This window comes from Sinohyriopsis cumingii, chromosome 10, assembly GCF_028554795.1.
Source record: "Sinohyriopsis cumingii isolate HCF-2022 chromosome 10, ASM2855479v2, whole genome shotgun sequence".
Taxonomy (NCBI): Eukaryota; Metazoa; Mollusca; class Bivalvia; order Unionida; family Unionidae; genus Sinohyriopsis; species Sinohyriopsis cumingii.
Window position 1 is genome coordinate 96,070,084 of NC_142970.1, and position 16,705 is coordinate 96,086,788.

The 16,705-nt window shown below is 32.3% G+C and overlaps 1 protein-coding gene across 1 annotated transcript in view; it reads left to right on the plus strand.

The window, feature by feature from the left end:
- Positions 1 to 16,705, plus strand: part of LOC149790612 (DNA primase small subunit-like) — an 80,341-nt gene that overhangs the window by 17,825 nt on the left and 45,811 nt on the right. Inside the window, exons 3-6 of the mRNA XM_089972720.1 lie at positions 2,462 to 2,568; positions 4,967 to 5,040; positions 5,893 to 6,029; positions 9,678 to 9,736. Of these exons, the coding sequence (XP_089828846.1) occupies positions 2,462 to 2,568; positions 4,967 to 5,040; positions 5,893 to 6,029; positions 9,678 to 9,736 (377 nt within the window). The remainder of the gene's footprint in view (positions 1 to 2,461; positions 2,569 to 4,966; positions 5,041 to 5,892; positions 6,030 to 9,677; positions 9,737 to 16,705) is intronic.

Genomic DNA, 16,705 nt, shown 5'->3' on the forward strand with positions numbered 1-16,705 from the left:
GGAAATAAGCATGCATGGATAAAATGAGATGTGCTTTCATGTGGATTTAAGTTTTTTTAGACAACATTTTCATTGAAGTATTGATTGGAATAAGTATTAAATCTGATTTTTATATACATGTATCATTTATTATTCTTTCTTTCATTTTAAGTTTTCTGTACCATAAATCCTTTGTCAACCAAGACGCGTTATTAAATAGTTAACTAGGATATGCGTTGTTGCCCCAAGCGCATGGCTGTTTACTTGTTATTTACATGCTACATATGCTCTAATTGGATTTGCTTTGGGGCTACCTGAGACAATGTAACCTTCTTAATGAGTCTACCAAAGGGAATGAGGCTACTTGTAGGGAAATAACCTATCAACAAGTATTAAATTAATTAAGCACAAGTAAAACTTCTACTTTTGTAAAAGTCATAAATTCCAGAATACGCGAACAGAGTAACGCATATAATTAATATTATCTGTAGCATAATCAATAGATCATATTAAAATGGAATTTAATTAAAATTAAATGCTTTTGTGAAAACAGGCTGGGATGGGGATAATGATTTTATGAAATTTATACAAGCTTCTTTTGTTTTAGCCAGGAAAATTGTGATTTCAAGAGACTGTTAATTTAATTTGCATTTGATGTTGTTGGTAGCCATCATAAGCATAACTTTAATTCTTTCCTGCAGAAAAAAACAAAACTTTCATGACACAATAAATACGTTTCAATCACAACCACTCCAGTGGCCTAGTGGTTCAAGCCTCCGATTTGGATGTGGGAGGTTGTGGGTACGATATCCAGTTTAGTCATATCAGAGACATAAAAATGGTACTTAACAGCTGCCTGGCTAGGCACTCATCATTAAGAGGTTAGTGTTTGCGCCATTTGGCCTTGTGTCAGGAGTGTGTGGGTGTTACATCATGCTACATATCTGCGGCATAATGCCTCAATGCTAGACATCACTATACACTGCCACACTGCAGGTATCGTAGTGATATGAATGATTTTTGTTTAAAGCTACGTTAAAAATCCAACTCAAACACACACACTCAATCACCTTCAACTTTGGAAAATCCAACACTCTATCAGATTTCATTGCTTTTATAAAAGTTTGATGCTGACTTCTTTTGATAAAGGGTGCATTGTTTTTGTAAAAAGAAAATTGCCATCTTGTTTTGATGAAGGGCGCACCTGCTATTGAAGTCACTGTAAAAAAAACAATTTCCAAGGACCAAGACATAGACCCATTTGTTAATTTGACAGCAGCAGGAAAGCCTGGCAACAACATGAAATTTCTGTTGAGCAAAATTTGAGTGGGAACTGGCAGCTTGTTAACATAAACAATAAGAAAAGAAAGAATTTGTTCGAGTTGGGACAGAGCTTCAATGGACATGTAGTTATGTTTTATCTTGACGTTAACATAAGCATGACATCTCTGGTAGCAATAATATACCAAAATATGGTTGATATAAGTATGCAGGACTGTACCATACACAAATTAATGATGCTACGCTATTTAATTAATTTTGGAAAACTGAGCATTCATATCCGCATTTTATCGCACATTATTTTTATTTGGATACCCTTGGTTTTACCAATAGTCTTAAGGTCAGACTGATACATTGCTTGAACTTCTCAAAGCATAGTTTAGGTGTCAGTTTTGGTAAACCTGTCAATGGGAAATATGTTTGGTTGCAGATGCATTGGTCCTAAATGGTCATGGATTATCAAATTCAAAGGGGATAAATCTGTCATTGTGTTGTGTAATAAGTTATATAGCCAGGATAGGGCTGATGTGCCATTAAACCTTGTACATACATACATACATACATACATACATACTTACATACACACATACATAGCATTCATTTTCTTAATGTAAAGTAAAACAAGCATGGAAGGGACACTAAAGGGAATACTTAAATTCATCCATTATGGACAAGTGTCCATTATACACACACACAGGATAATAACTTAAGGGACCTGTGAAATTTTTTCTGTGATGAACATGTGCCCCTCACAAAGATGTGTCCACAAAGACAAGTTTCACTTTAATTGAGGGATACTGTTATATATTTCCCTTTTCAAAGAACTGTCCTTTAAGATGACTTTAATTTTATGTTAATTCAACGATAGTTTCTATTGCCTTTTACAGAGAGGTGTCTTTTAAGATGATTTTTATTTTAATTTAAGGATACATTTTTCTATTGCCTTTTACAAAGAGGTGTCCTTTAAGATGATTTTCATTTTAATTTAAGGATACATTTTCTATTGCCTTTTACAAAGAGGTGTCCTTTAAGATGATTTTCATTTTAATTTAAGGATACATTTTCTATTGCCTTTTACAAAGAGGTGTCCTTTAAGATGATTTTCATTTTAATTTAAGGATACATTTTCTATTGCCTTTTACAAAGAGGTGTCCTTTAAGATGATTTTCATTTTAATTTAAGGATACATTTTCTATTGCAGCCCAAGGATCACAAGACGATTAAAGCTGCTGCATTTCAGGCCCAGGAAAAGGAACTGGTCTTTGATATTGATATGACGGATTATGATGATGTGCGAAGATGCTGCTCGTATGTTGATGACAGTTTAAGTTGTATTATTTCATTTTTATGTGTGGTATCAGTGACAGACTTAAAGGCACGTTGCTGTAATGCGACAAAAGTATTTGGAAATTATGTTTTTATGGCATATAGAGAGAGAGATAGCAAGAAGCCATTCAGCTCCGTAAGATTTGGAACTGCAGTTTGTATTTAAGGTCCACATGTACTTTACTGACATTTTAGTTGAACATGTTTACTGTCATCACTGTGTCAGTCTTGATTCACACTTCTGGAGTTTTAAATGGATATTTTCTAGCTTGACAATAGCAGTACATTGTATTTTGTTAAACCTTACTGAAAACTGGTCTAAATTATGGGGAAAACAATGGACTGTCTTACTGAAAATGTCTTGTTAGGGTTGGCAGGTGTGAGGATATTTATTCTCAATCAAGGTAACTCCTACACCTGCCATGCGTATATAATTGCTTAAGTAGTACAGGATCTAAATCCAAGGTTAAACCAAATCATACATCATATTTTACAAAATTTAGATCGATATGATGTTTTATGTTTATTATGTAGGATAAGACTCTATATCAGTGTCCTGATGTCAGACAGTGTCTAATTGCTATATCAATGTCCTGATGTCAGACAGTGTCTAATTGCTATATCAATGTCCTGATGTCAGACAGTGTCTAATTGCTATATCAATGTCCTGATGTCAGACAGTGTCTAATTGCTCTATCAATGTCCTGATGTCAGACAGTGTCTAATTGCTATATCAATGTCCTGATGTCAGACAGTGTCTAATTGCTATATCAATGTCCTGATGTCAGACAGTGTCTAATTGCTATATCAATGTCCTGATGTCCGTATCTAATTTCTCTTTCAATGTCCTGATGTCAGCATCTAATTGCTCTATTAATGTCCTGACGTCAGTTTCTATTTGCTCTATTAATGTCCTGATGTCAGTATCTGATTGCTGTATTAATGTCCTGATGTCAGTATCTAATTGCTCTATTAATGTCCTGATGTCAGTTTCTATTTGCTCTATTAATGTCATGATGTCAGTATCTAATTGCTCTATTAATGTCCTGATGTCAGTATCTAATTGCTCTGTTAATGTCCTTATGTCAGTTTCTATTTGCTGTATTAATGTCCTGATGTCAGTATCTAATTGCTCTATTAATGTCCTGATGTCAGTATCTAATTGCTCTATTAATGTCCTGATGTCAGTTTCTATTTGCTCTATTAATGTCCTGATGTCAGTATCTAATTGCTCTATTAATGTCCTGATGTCAGTATCTAATTGCTCTATTAATGTCCTGATGTCAGTATCTAATTGCTCTATTAATGTTCTGATGTCAGTTTCTAATTGCTCTATTAATGTCCTGATGTCAGTATCTAATTGCTCTATTAATGTCCTGATGTCAGTATCTAATTGCTCTATTAATGTCCTGATGTCAGTATCTGATTGCTGTATTAATGTCCTGATGTCAGTATCTAATTGCTCTATTAATGTCCTGATGTCAGTATCTAATTGCTCTATTAATGTCCTGATGTCAGTATCTAATTGCTCTATTAATGTCCTGATGTCAGTTTCTATTTGCTTTATTAATGTTCTGATATCAGTATCTAACTGCTCTATTAATGTCCTGATGTCAGTATCTAATTGCTCTATTAATGTCCTGATGTCAGTATCTAATTGCTCTATTAATGTCCTGATGTCAGTATCTGATTGCTGTATTAATGTCCTGATGTCAGTATCTAATTGCTCTATTAATGTCCTGATGTCAGTATCTAATTGCTCTATTAATGTCCTGATGTCAGTATCTATTTGCTCTATTAATGTCCTGATGTCAGTATCTAATTGCTCTGTGAATGTTCTTATTGTCCGAGAGTTGATGTGCATAAAAATTGAGGTTTAAAGATTTGGCAAGTCTTGACGTTCTCTTTTGTTTTATATATCTTTTAAGAATATTTTCACACTTTTACTGTTATATATTGTACTTCATTTTTACATTTATTTGGAAAGGTTATCATACTAAAGCTATGCAGTTAGTGAATTTATAATTTTTTAAACTTTACCTAGTTGGCACCATGTATCCACTGATGGGATGCCACAAAAAACTCCACATTACTGTCCTGCTTGAACCAGTTTTTCTTGACTATATAATTTTTATATTTCATGAGACTGAACCCTTGCTTACATTCTGATGTGGAGGGACTCATAACTAACATGATTTCCAACAATTTAATTTTTTTTTTTTTTGCATGTTCAAAAATGGAACTATTATTTTAGTATACACCTCTGCTTTTAGAATGTTCGACTGTCCTCAGCATTGATGAGTATTCAGGAGACACGGAGTTTGTCAAGTAATATTAAAAATAGGAATTTGGTTTTTATTCCCATTTTTTGTTCCTACAGGGGTGCTGATATTTGTGAGAAGTGCTGGCCATTGATGCAGATTGCAATTAAAATTATAGACAGAGCTCTTAGAGGTAAGAATAATAGAATCTGTGATAGAGTTTGTATAGCCAAGATGTTACATTAGTTGTCTATGCAACCGCTCCGGTGGCCTAGTGGTTAGAGCGTCCGCCTCGGATGCGGGAGGTCGTGGGTTCGATACCCGACCGAGTCATACGAGAGACTTAAAAAATGGTACTAACAGCTGCCTCGCTTGGCATTCAGCATTAAGAGGTTAGTGTAGGACTGGTCGGCCTGGTGTCAGGATAATGTGACTGGGTGGGACATCATGCTACATGTCTGCGGCATGATGCCCCAGTGCTAGACATCACTATAAACTGCCACACTGCAGACATCGTAGCGATATGACTGAAAAATTGTTAAAGCTACGTTAAAAATCAAAATCACATCACATTTGTGTATGCAAGGTTCTTAGGAGCAGTGACTTGTTCATATGACCCTGTGGGTTCAGTGAGGGGACCTCAGTGGTTTAAAATAAATTGTGTGGTCATTTTTTAAATAATTATTGTTTATATGCACACTTATTACAAAATATACTATAAAATATAGCAACACCCACTTCCTATATGAACAGAATATGATTGGCTATCCAATGCTGATTGACATATGGGACATACAGACCACTCAGTAATTAATTGTTAAACCTTGAAATGACCAGCTTGTTTCAAAACTTAGTTTAATGCAGTTATCCTGTCAAAGTTTGCAGATCATGGTCAGGCAAAACTTGAGTTGAGATTTTGATTGAAGTTGAGACATTTTAAGAAAGCGGGAACTGGTCACCCATTTTTATAATGTCAAATGGGTGATCACAAAAAGAAATATTGTCTTCTGAAAGAGTGTTATATACAGTGTACATGTTATTACAGATGACTTTGGGTTTGAGCACCTGCTGTGGGTATATTCTGGACGTCGAGGTGTCCATTGCTGGGTGTGTGATGAGGTAGCTAGAAAGCTTTCACAAGATGGAAGAACTGCAGTAGCTGAGTATTTAAGTGTTGTCAAGGTAACAAATGAAAATTTGACTTGAGTAGTGTTATATTTAAGTATATTTTGCCTTTGTTCGTAACTGAGGGTAGGAGTTGGGGCCATGTGGCTAATGTTATTTTTATAAACACTATATTAAATGACTAATTCTTGTCTATGATTTTTGATTGTATATTAAGATTATCACTTGGAGGTAAACATGTTTATGTAGCCATTTGACTTTGGAAGTTTCTAGAAGAGATCTTGTTATTATTTTGACAGTAAAAAGACCATCATCCTGATACTGTTATTGTGCCTTTGTCTTAACATCAGTTTTTAGAGGAATCAATTTTAGTTGTGTTCAGATAATATTTGAGAGGATTTATTGAAATTATTTACTGGAATTACAAAGTGCTCAGTAATACTTTCAGATTCATTCACTTTTTGGGATTATTTTAGCACATCAGCACTATTCTAGGCTATTGGTACATAGGCACATTTAATATTGGAATTCATTTAGAACACCACTGAATAGTCTATACTTTGGACTTGTGATAGAGCTTTTGGGACTATCTGGAATTTAACTCCCAATATTTAAGTTCCTTTTTAAATTTTCACTTTGTGTCCTGGGAAATAAATTATTTGTTGAATTTTAGTAAACATGTTGGTTTTCTGTCTTTTTGGCTACTTAGTTTAAGACCATAGAGTCATACTGTTGATGATTTTATGTATTTTTTAAGAGCTGGAACTTATTTAATTCAGGGGATGGCAGTTTTGATTTAGCCTTATAGGATGATGCAGGGAAAATGACATACATTTAAGTTCTTGTTTTTTTTTGTTATTGTAGCTGGTGTTTTGTTGTCTGTGTGGATCTGTATCTATGGACAACATTGATTTAATTTTTTTCTAGCGTTCCTATCTCAGTAACTCTTACTCAGTTAAATTCATGTTGTCTGTTGGGGCTTTGGTTAGTTTTTTCCATATTTAGATTAACTGATTAGACTTTAATGTCATTATAGTCATTTTTCAAATTTATGTACATTTTTCAATTTTTGGATGTGGACTTATTTGGTCTGCAGTGCAGACATGTGTCTTACAAATGTATATGTAGTTTACAAGCTTATTGCCCTTGGTCTGTATATGTAACACAGTTTTGGGAACATAGATCGATATCATTATTATTCCATTTAATAATCCCCCTTCTGGCTCCAGGATGTAGAATTGGCTCGATGCGCTCTCTTACTGTATGTAGTAAGAGGCGAATAATAGAAAGTGCCCAGTGGTCAGCATGATGGACACAAGACTGAATACTCATGGGTTTGACTTTTACCAATTTCATCAGCCCACATTGGATACGAGGGGCCCCAAGTGGCTGAGTGGTGTAAAGCACTCACCGTTATGGATCACTGCCATCTCACCTCTGTCTGCGTGAGTTCGAGTCTCAGGCTCGGCTAACATGGGTACGTGAGAAAGCCTGCCAGTAGCTTCTCGTGGGTCGGTGGTTCTTCCCGGGGTTTTCCAGGGTTCTTCCTCCACCAGTTATACTGGCTGCCATATATAGCCTATCTTGTGCTCAAAAATGGCATTAACCCAACAACAACAACATTGGATACGAAGGTGCATCATTGGGCAAGGTGCTTTACTCCAATTTCCTTGGTACTGCATAATCTACTTATACTGCTGTCCTGTGAAACAAAAATCAAAACTAAATCCATTCTATACACTTTCTGTTAGTGTGGAAGTACTGTAGTATCATTTATTTTCATTGGGTTCAATTTTGTGGTTTTGTAATAAAAGGCATTTTTGTGGGTACTTAAATTCATGGTTTTGCCTGTAAAAGTTTGCAAATTAGTAGGTTTTTAACTTCATGATTTAACCTCTACAAATACCCAAAATAAAGAATACAAAAGAATAAAACTATGCCAACGCAGATGGTTTTCACTTCAGTGTTTAAAGCAACACTACCTCCTGTACGATCACAAATCAAAGACCTGACAAGTTCAATGCTTACACCGTGTTTTCAACCAAGTGAATAACATCAGTCGAAGCCGACGAAGCCAACAACACTAATACTAATACGATACTTCCATCTCTGAGCATAAATAAAACACCTGTCAAGATTAATCACTTTCGTCATGTTTTCGTTTGAGTGCTCAATATCAAAGGAAGCCAATGCAGCCAACAACACTAGGCCAATCAGTTATTGAAGAAGAAGTCACACTTCCACGAGTGGTATGCTGAACAAGTCAAGGAAACCATTAATGAAACAATATGTTACTGGTGATGATCAGTACACAGTATTAGTAAACCTTGCAACCTCATTAATCAAGCTAAATCACACTGAATGAATAATTGCAGCCCACGTGACAATGAGTGAAACATAGGACCAAATTTTCACTGGTTTTGAAAAAGTTGAACTTGTTTAATTCAGCAATTTGGGGATTATTTACCTGAGAAGCACTTGTGACTACAGTAATACCTCGAACATTCGCGAGGTTAGGTTCCAGAACCAGTCGTGGATCAGGAGGAATCACGAATGTTTGGTATGAGTCACTAAAAATGCTAATAAATGCTTATCTCTAGGGTTTAAACCCTAAATATGACCCAAATCATGCTCCCAAAGCAATTTAATTTCATTTAAAAGGTAGCTTAATACATTACCCTTAAAAAGAGAAATAAATGGTTGACGTAAAAATAGAGTACAGTATCGCCTAATGGATATTTGCCACACTAGCGCATTTACAGTACGGTACATGTATACTAATATTACCCCTATACTAATTCATTGGCTGCCGTTTTCTTTTGCACTCACAGTAAGGTAAAACCAAGTAACGAATGGGACTGTAAACTTAATGACTGACGTTTTCTTTGTCATTGTCAGGAAGGTAAACTAGGTAAACTTCATATGTCACAGAAGTCATATAACGAAGGTACAATTCAATAAAATAAAGAAAACATGTACGTAGAGGGTACCAATCAAAATTTCGCGAATCCGTGAATTCACGAATCCAGAAACGCGAATGCACGAGGTATTACTGTACCATGAGACTAGATTGACTATATTGATACAGTGGCTTTATCAAAAACCTGTGAAGTGTGAGCTTTAATACTCTGCTGTAATTAATGTATATACATAGTGTTTCATTAAGAAGAGTGTTTCAGAAAATAGTATTTTACAGGATTGTTCTTCTTTTGGATTAAATATGCATGGATAAAATGAAATATGCTTTCAGAAGGATTTAAATGTTTCAACAATAGTTGTACTTGAATGAAAGATCGATTTGAATAAGTGTTAAATTTAATTTTCATATAGTTATTTTATTATTTTGTCTGCATACTTTTACTGTATTTTTACCACAGGAGCTCTCTGTTAGCATTGTCTGTGGCCATTTGACTTTGGAGGTTTCTAGAAGAGATCTTGTTATGAATTTGACAGTAAAATGACCATCATCCTGCCATTCATAGCAAATATTCATCACATTGAACAAATCTGCCTTTTGTTATAGCCTCTCAGGAACATCTGTTTATTGAATTGGCTGGCCTTAACTTTCATCCTTCATGTGTGTATTGTAGACTAAAAACAATTAAAATGAAAATTTGAATAATGTTCAGTATAAATTTTATCAGAAACATTAAGGTAAATATTTTTTCTTGCTTAATTATGCATGCACATGTGTTTGCTTTTTAGGGTGGTGAAAATCAGACAAAGAAAGTTGTTCTAGATGACAGAATTCATCCATCCATAGGGTAGTGTATTGTTTCATATTAAATTTAATAATCCATCCATAGTGTAGTGTATTATTTCATATTATATTTAATAATCCATCCATAGGGTAGTGTATTGTTTCATATTGAATTTAATAATTCATCCATAGGGTAGTGTATTATTTCATATTATATTTAACAATCCATCCATAGGGTAGTGTATTGTTTCATATTGAATTTAATAATTCATCCATAGGGTTGTGTTATATTTCAGATTATATTTAATAATCCATCCATAGGGTAGTGTATTATTTCATATTGAATTTAATCATCCATCCATAAGGTAGTGTATTGTTTCATATTGAATTTAATAATTAATCCATAGGGTAGTGTAGTATTTCATATTATATTTAACAATCCATCCATAGGGTAGTGTATTATTTGATATTATATTTAATAATCCATCCATAGGGTAGTGTATTATTTCATATTATATTTAATAATCCATCCATACTGTAGTGTATTGTTTCATATTGAATTTAATAAACCATCCATAGGGTAGTGTATTGTTTCATATTGAATTTAATAATTCATCCATAGGGTTGTGTTATATTTCACATTATATTTAATAATCCATCCATAGGGTAGTGTATTATTTCATATTGAATTTAATCATCCATCCATAGGGTAGTGTATTGTTTCATATTGAATTTAATTATCCATCCATAAGGTAGTGTATTATTTCATATTGAATTTAATAAACCATCCATAGGGTAGTGTATTATTTCATATTGAATTTAATTATCCATCCATAGGGTAGTGTATTGTTTCACATTGAATTTAATTATCCATCCATAGGGTACTGTATTGTTTCATATTGAATTTAATCATCCATCCATAGGGTAGTGTATTATTTCATATTGAATTTAATCATCCATCCATATGTTTAATCATCCATCCATAGGGTAGTGTATTGTTTCATATTGAATTTAATTATCCATCCATAGGGTAGTGTATTATTTTATATTGAATTTAATCATCCATCCATAGGGTAGTGTATTGTTTCATATTGAATTTAATAAACCATCCATAGGGTAGTGTATTGTTTCATATTGAATTTAATAATTCATCCATAGGGTTGTGTTATATTTCATATTATATTTAATAATCCATCCATAGGGTTGTGTTATATTTCATATTATATTTAATAATCCATCCATAGGGTTGTGTTATATTTCATATTGAATTTAAATATCCATCATAGGGTAGTGTATTGTTTCATATTGAATTTAATCATCCATCCATAGGGTAGTGTATTGTTTCATATTGAATTTAATAATCCATCCATAGGGTTGTGTTATATTTCATATTATATTTAATAATCCATCCATAGGGTTGTGTTACATTTCATATTATATTTAATAATCCATCCATAGGGTTGTGTTATATTTCATATTATATTTAATAATCCATCCATAGGGTAGTGTATTATTTCATATTGAATTTAATTATCCATCCATAGGGTAGTGTATTGTTTCATATTGAATTTAATCATCCATCCATAGGGTAGTGTATTATTTCATATTGAATTTAATCATCCATCCATAGGGTAGTGTATTATTTCATATTGAATTTAATCATCCATCCATAGGGTAGTGTATTGTTTCATATTGAATTTAATCATCCATCCATAGGGTAGTGTATTATTTCATATTGAATTTAATCATCCATCCATAGGGTAGTGTATTGTTTCATATTGAATTTAATTATCCATCCATAGGGTAGTGTATTGTTTCATATTGAATTTAATCATCCATCCATAGGGTAGTGTATTGTTTCATATTGAATTTAATCATCCATCCATAGGGTAGTGTATTATTTCATATTGAATTTAATCATCCATCCATAGGGTAGTGTATTATTTCATATTGAATTTAATCATCCATCCATAGGGTAGTGTATTGTTTCATACTGAATTTAATGATCCATCCATAGGGTAGTGTATTATTTCATATTGAATTTAATAAACCATCCATAGGGTAGTGTATTATTTCATATTGAATTTAATAAACCATCCATAGGGTAGTGTATTATTTCATATTGAATTTAATCATCCATCCATAGGGTAGTGTATTATTTCATATTGAATTTAATTATCCGTCCATAGGGTAGTGTATTATTTCATATTGAATTTAATCATCCATCCATAGGGTAGTGTATTGTTTCATATTGAATTTAATAATCCATCCATAGGGTAGTGTATTGTTTCATATTGAATTTAATCATCCATCCATAGGGTAGTGTATTGTTTCATATTGAATTTAATCATCCATCCATAGGGTAGTGTATTGTTTCATATTGAATTTAATCATCCATCCATAGGGTAGTGTATTGTTTCATATTGAATTTAATCATCCATCCATAGGGTAGTGTATTATTTCATATTGAATTTAATCATCCATCCATAGGGTAGTGTATTGTTTCATATTGAATTTAATAATCCATCCATAGGGTAGTGTATTGTTTCATATTGAATTTAATCATCCATCCATAGGGTAGTGTATTGTTTCATATTGAATTTAATCATCCATCAATAGGGTAGTGTATTATTTCATATTGAATTTAATCATCCATCCATAGGGTAGTTTATTATTTCATATTGAATTTAATAATCCATCCATAGGGTAGTGTATTGTTTCATATTGAATTTAATCATCCATCCATAGGGTAGTGTATTATTTCATATTGAATTTAATCATCCATCCATAGGGTAGTGTATTGTTTCATATTGAATTTAATCATCCATCCATAGGGTAGTGTATTGTTTCATATTGAATTTAATAAACCATCCATAGGGTAGTGTATTATTTCATATTGAATTTAATCATCCATCCATAGGGTAGTGTATTGTTTCATATTGAATTTAATAAACCATCCATAGGGTAGTGTATTATTTCATATTGAATTTAATCATCCATCCATAGGGTAGTGTATTGTTTCATATTGAATTTAATCATCCATCCATAGGGTAGTGTATTGTTTCATATTGAATTTAATCATCCATCCATAGGGTAGTGTATTGTTTCATATTGAATTTAATCATCCATCCATAGGGTAGTGTATTGTTTCATATTGAATTTAATCATCCATCCATAGGGTAGTGTATTGTTTCATACTGAATTTAATCATCCATCCATAGGGTAGTGTATTATTTCATATTGAATTTAATCATCCATCCATAGGGTAGTGTATTATTTCATATTGAATTTAATCATCCATCCATAGGGTAGTGTATTGTTTCATACTGAATTTAATCATCCATCCATAGGGTAGTGTATTATTTCATATTGAATTTAATCATCCATCCATAGGGTAGTGTATTATTTCATATTGAATTTAATCATCCATCCATAGGGTAGTGTATTGTTTCATATTGAATTTAATAATCCATCCATAGGGTAGTGTATTATTTCATATTGAATTTAATCATCCATCCATAGGGTAGTGTATTGTTTCATATTGAATTTAATCATCCATCCATAGGGTAGTGTATTATTTCATATTGAATTTAATCATCCATCCATAGGGTAGTGTATTGTTTCATATTGAATTTAATCATCCATCCATAGGGTAGTGTATTGTTTCATATTGAATTTAATCATCCATCCATAGGGTAGTGTATTGTTTCATATTGAATTTAATCATCCATCCATAGGGTAGTGTATTGTTTCATATTGAATTTAATCATCCATCCATAGGGTAGTGTATTGTTTCATATTGAATTTAATCATCCATCCATAGGGTAGTGTATTGTTTCATATTGAATTTAATCATCCATCCATAGGGTAGTGTATTGTTTCATATTGAATTTAATCATCCATCCATAGGGTAGTGTATTGTTTCATACTGAATTTAATAATCCATCCATAGGGTAGTGTATTGTTTCATATTGAATTTAATCATCCATCCATAGGGTAGTGTATTGTTTCATATTGAATTTAATCATCCATCCATAGGGTAGTGTATTGTTTCATATTGAATTTAATCATCCATCCATAGGGTAGTGTATTGTTTCATATTGAATTTAATCATCCATCCATAGGGTAGTGTATTATTTCATATTGAATTTAATCATCCATCCATAGGGTAGTGTATTGTTTCATACTGAATTTAATCATCCATCCATAGGGTAGTGTATTATTTCATATTGAATTTAATCATCCATCCATAGGGTAGTGTATTATTTCATATTGAATTTAATCATCCATCCATAGGGTAGTGTATTATTTCATATTGAATTTAATCATCCATCCATAGGGTAGTGTATTGTTTCATACTGAATTTAATCATCCATCCATAGGGTAGTGTATTATTTCATATTGAATTTAATCATCCATCCATAGGGTAGTGTATTATTTCATATTGAATTTAATCATCCATCCATAGGGTAGTGTATTGTTTCATATTGAATTTAATAATCCATCCATAGGGTAGTGTATTATTTCATATTGAATTTAATCATCCATCCATAGGGTAGTGTATTGTTTCATATTGAATTTAATCATCCATCCATAGGGTAGTGTATTATTTCATATTGAATTTAATCATCCATCCATAGGGTAGTGTATTGTTTCATATTGAATTTAATCATCCATCCATAGGGTAGTGTATTGTTTCATATTGAATTTAATCATCCATCCATAGGGTAGTGTATTGTTTCATATTGAATTTAATCATCCATCCATAGGGTAGTGTATTGTTTCATACTGAATTTAATCATCCATCCATAGGGTAGTGTATTGTTTCATACTGAATTTAATCATCCATCCATAGGGTAGTGTATTGTTTCATACTGAATTTAATCATCCATCCATAGGGTAGTGTATTGTTTCATATTGAATTTAATCATCCATCCATAGGGTAGTGTATTGTTTCATATTGAATTTAATCATCCATCCATAGGGTAGTGTATTATTTCATATTGAATTTAATCATCCATCCATAGGGTAGTGTATTGTTTCATATTGAATTTAATCATCCATCCATAGGGTAGTGTATTGTTTCATATTGAATTTAATCATCCATCCATAGGGTAGTGTATTGTTTCATATTGAATTTAATCATCCATCCATAGGGTGGTGTATTGTTTCATACTGAATTTAATCATCCATCCATAGGGTAGTGTATTATTTCATATTGAATTTAATCATCCATCAGTAGGGTAGTGTATTGTTTCATATTGAATTTAATCATCCATCCATAGGGTAGTGTATTGTTTCATATTGAATTTAATCATCCATCCATAGGGTAGTGTATTGTTTCATATTGAATTTAATCATCCATCCATAGGGTAGTGTATTGTTTCATACTGAATTTAATCATCCATCCATAGGGTAGTGTATTATTTCATATTGAATTTAATCATCCATCCATAGGGTAGTGTATTGTTTCATATTGAATTTAATCATCCATCCATAGGGTAGTGTATTGTTTCATATTGAATTTAATCATCCATCCATAGGGTAGTGTATTGTTTCATACTGAATTTAATTATCCGTCCATAGGGTAGTGTATTATTTCATATTGAATTTAATCATCCATCCATAGGGTAGTGTATTGTTTCATATTGAATTTAATCATCCATCCATAGGGTAGTGTATTGTTTCATATTGAATTTAATCATCCATCCATAGGGTAGTGTATTGTTTCATATTGAATTTAATCATCCATCCATAGGGTAGTGTATTATTTCATATTGAATTTAATCATCCATCCATAGGGTAGTGTATTGTTTCATATTGAATTTAATCATCCATCCATAGGGTAGTGTATTATTTCATATTGAATTTAATAATCCATCCATAGGGTAGTGTATTGTTTCATATTGAATTTAATCATCCATCCATAGGGTAGTGTATTGTTTCATATTGAATTTAATCATCCATCCATAGGGTAGTGTATTGTTTCATATTGAATTTAATCATCCATCCATAGGGTAGTGTATTGTTTCATACTGAATTTAATAATCCATCCATAGGGTAGTGTATTATTTCATATTGAATTTAATCATCCATCCATAGGGTAGTGTATTGTTTCATATTGAATTTAATCATCCATCCATAGGGTAGTGTATTGTTTCATATTGAATTTAATCATCCATCCATAGGGTAGTGTATTGTTTCATATTGAATTTAATCATCCATCCATAGGGTAGTGTATTGTTTCATACTGAATTTAATAATCCATCCATAGGGTAGTGTATTATTTCATATTGAATTTAATCATCCATCAATAGGGTAGTGTATTGTTTCATATTGAATTTAATCATCCATCCATAGGGTAGTGTATTGTTTCATATTGAATTTAATCATCCATCCATAGGGTAGTGTATTGTTTCATATTGAATTTAATCATCCATCCATAGGGTAGTGTATTGTTTCATATTGAATTTAATCATCCATCCATAGGGTAGTGTATTGTTTCATATTGAATTTAATCATCCATCCATAGGGTAGTGTATTATTTCATACTGAATTTAATCATCCATCCATAGGGTAGTGTATTGTTTCATATTGAATTTAATCATCCATCCATAGGGTAGTGTATTATTTCATATTGAATTTAATCATCCATCCATAGGGTAGTGTATTGTTTCATACTGAATTTAATAATCCATCCATAGGGTAGTGTATTATTTCATATTGAATTTAATCATCCATCAGTAGGGTAGTGTATTATTTCATATTGAATTTAATCATCCATCCATAGGGTAGTGTATTATTTCATATTGAATTTAATCATCCATCCATAGGGTAGTGTATTGTTTCATATTGAATTTAATCATCCATCCATAGGGTAGTGTATTGTTTCATATTGAATTTAATCATCCATCCATAGGGTAGTGTATTGTTTCATACTGAATTTAATCATCCATCAATAGGGTAGTGTATTGTTTCATATTGAATTTAATCATCCATCCATAGGGTAGTGTATTGTTTCATATTGAATTTA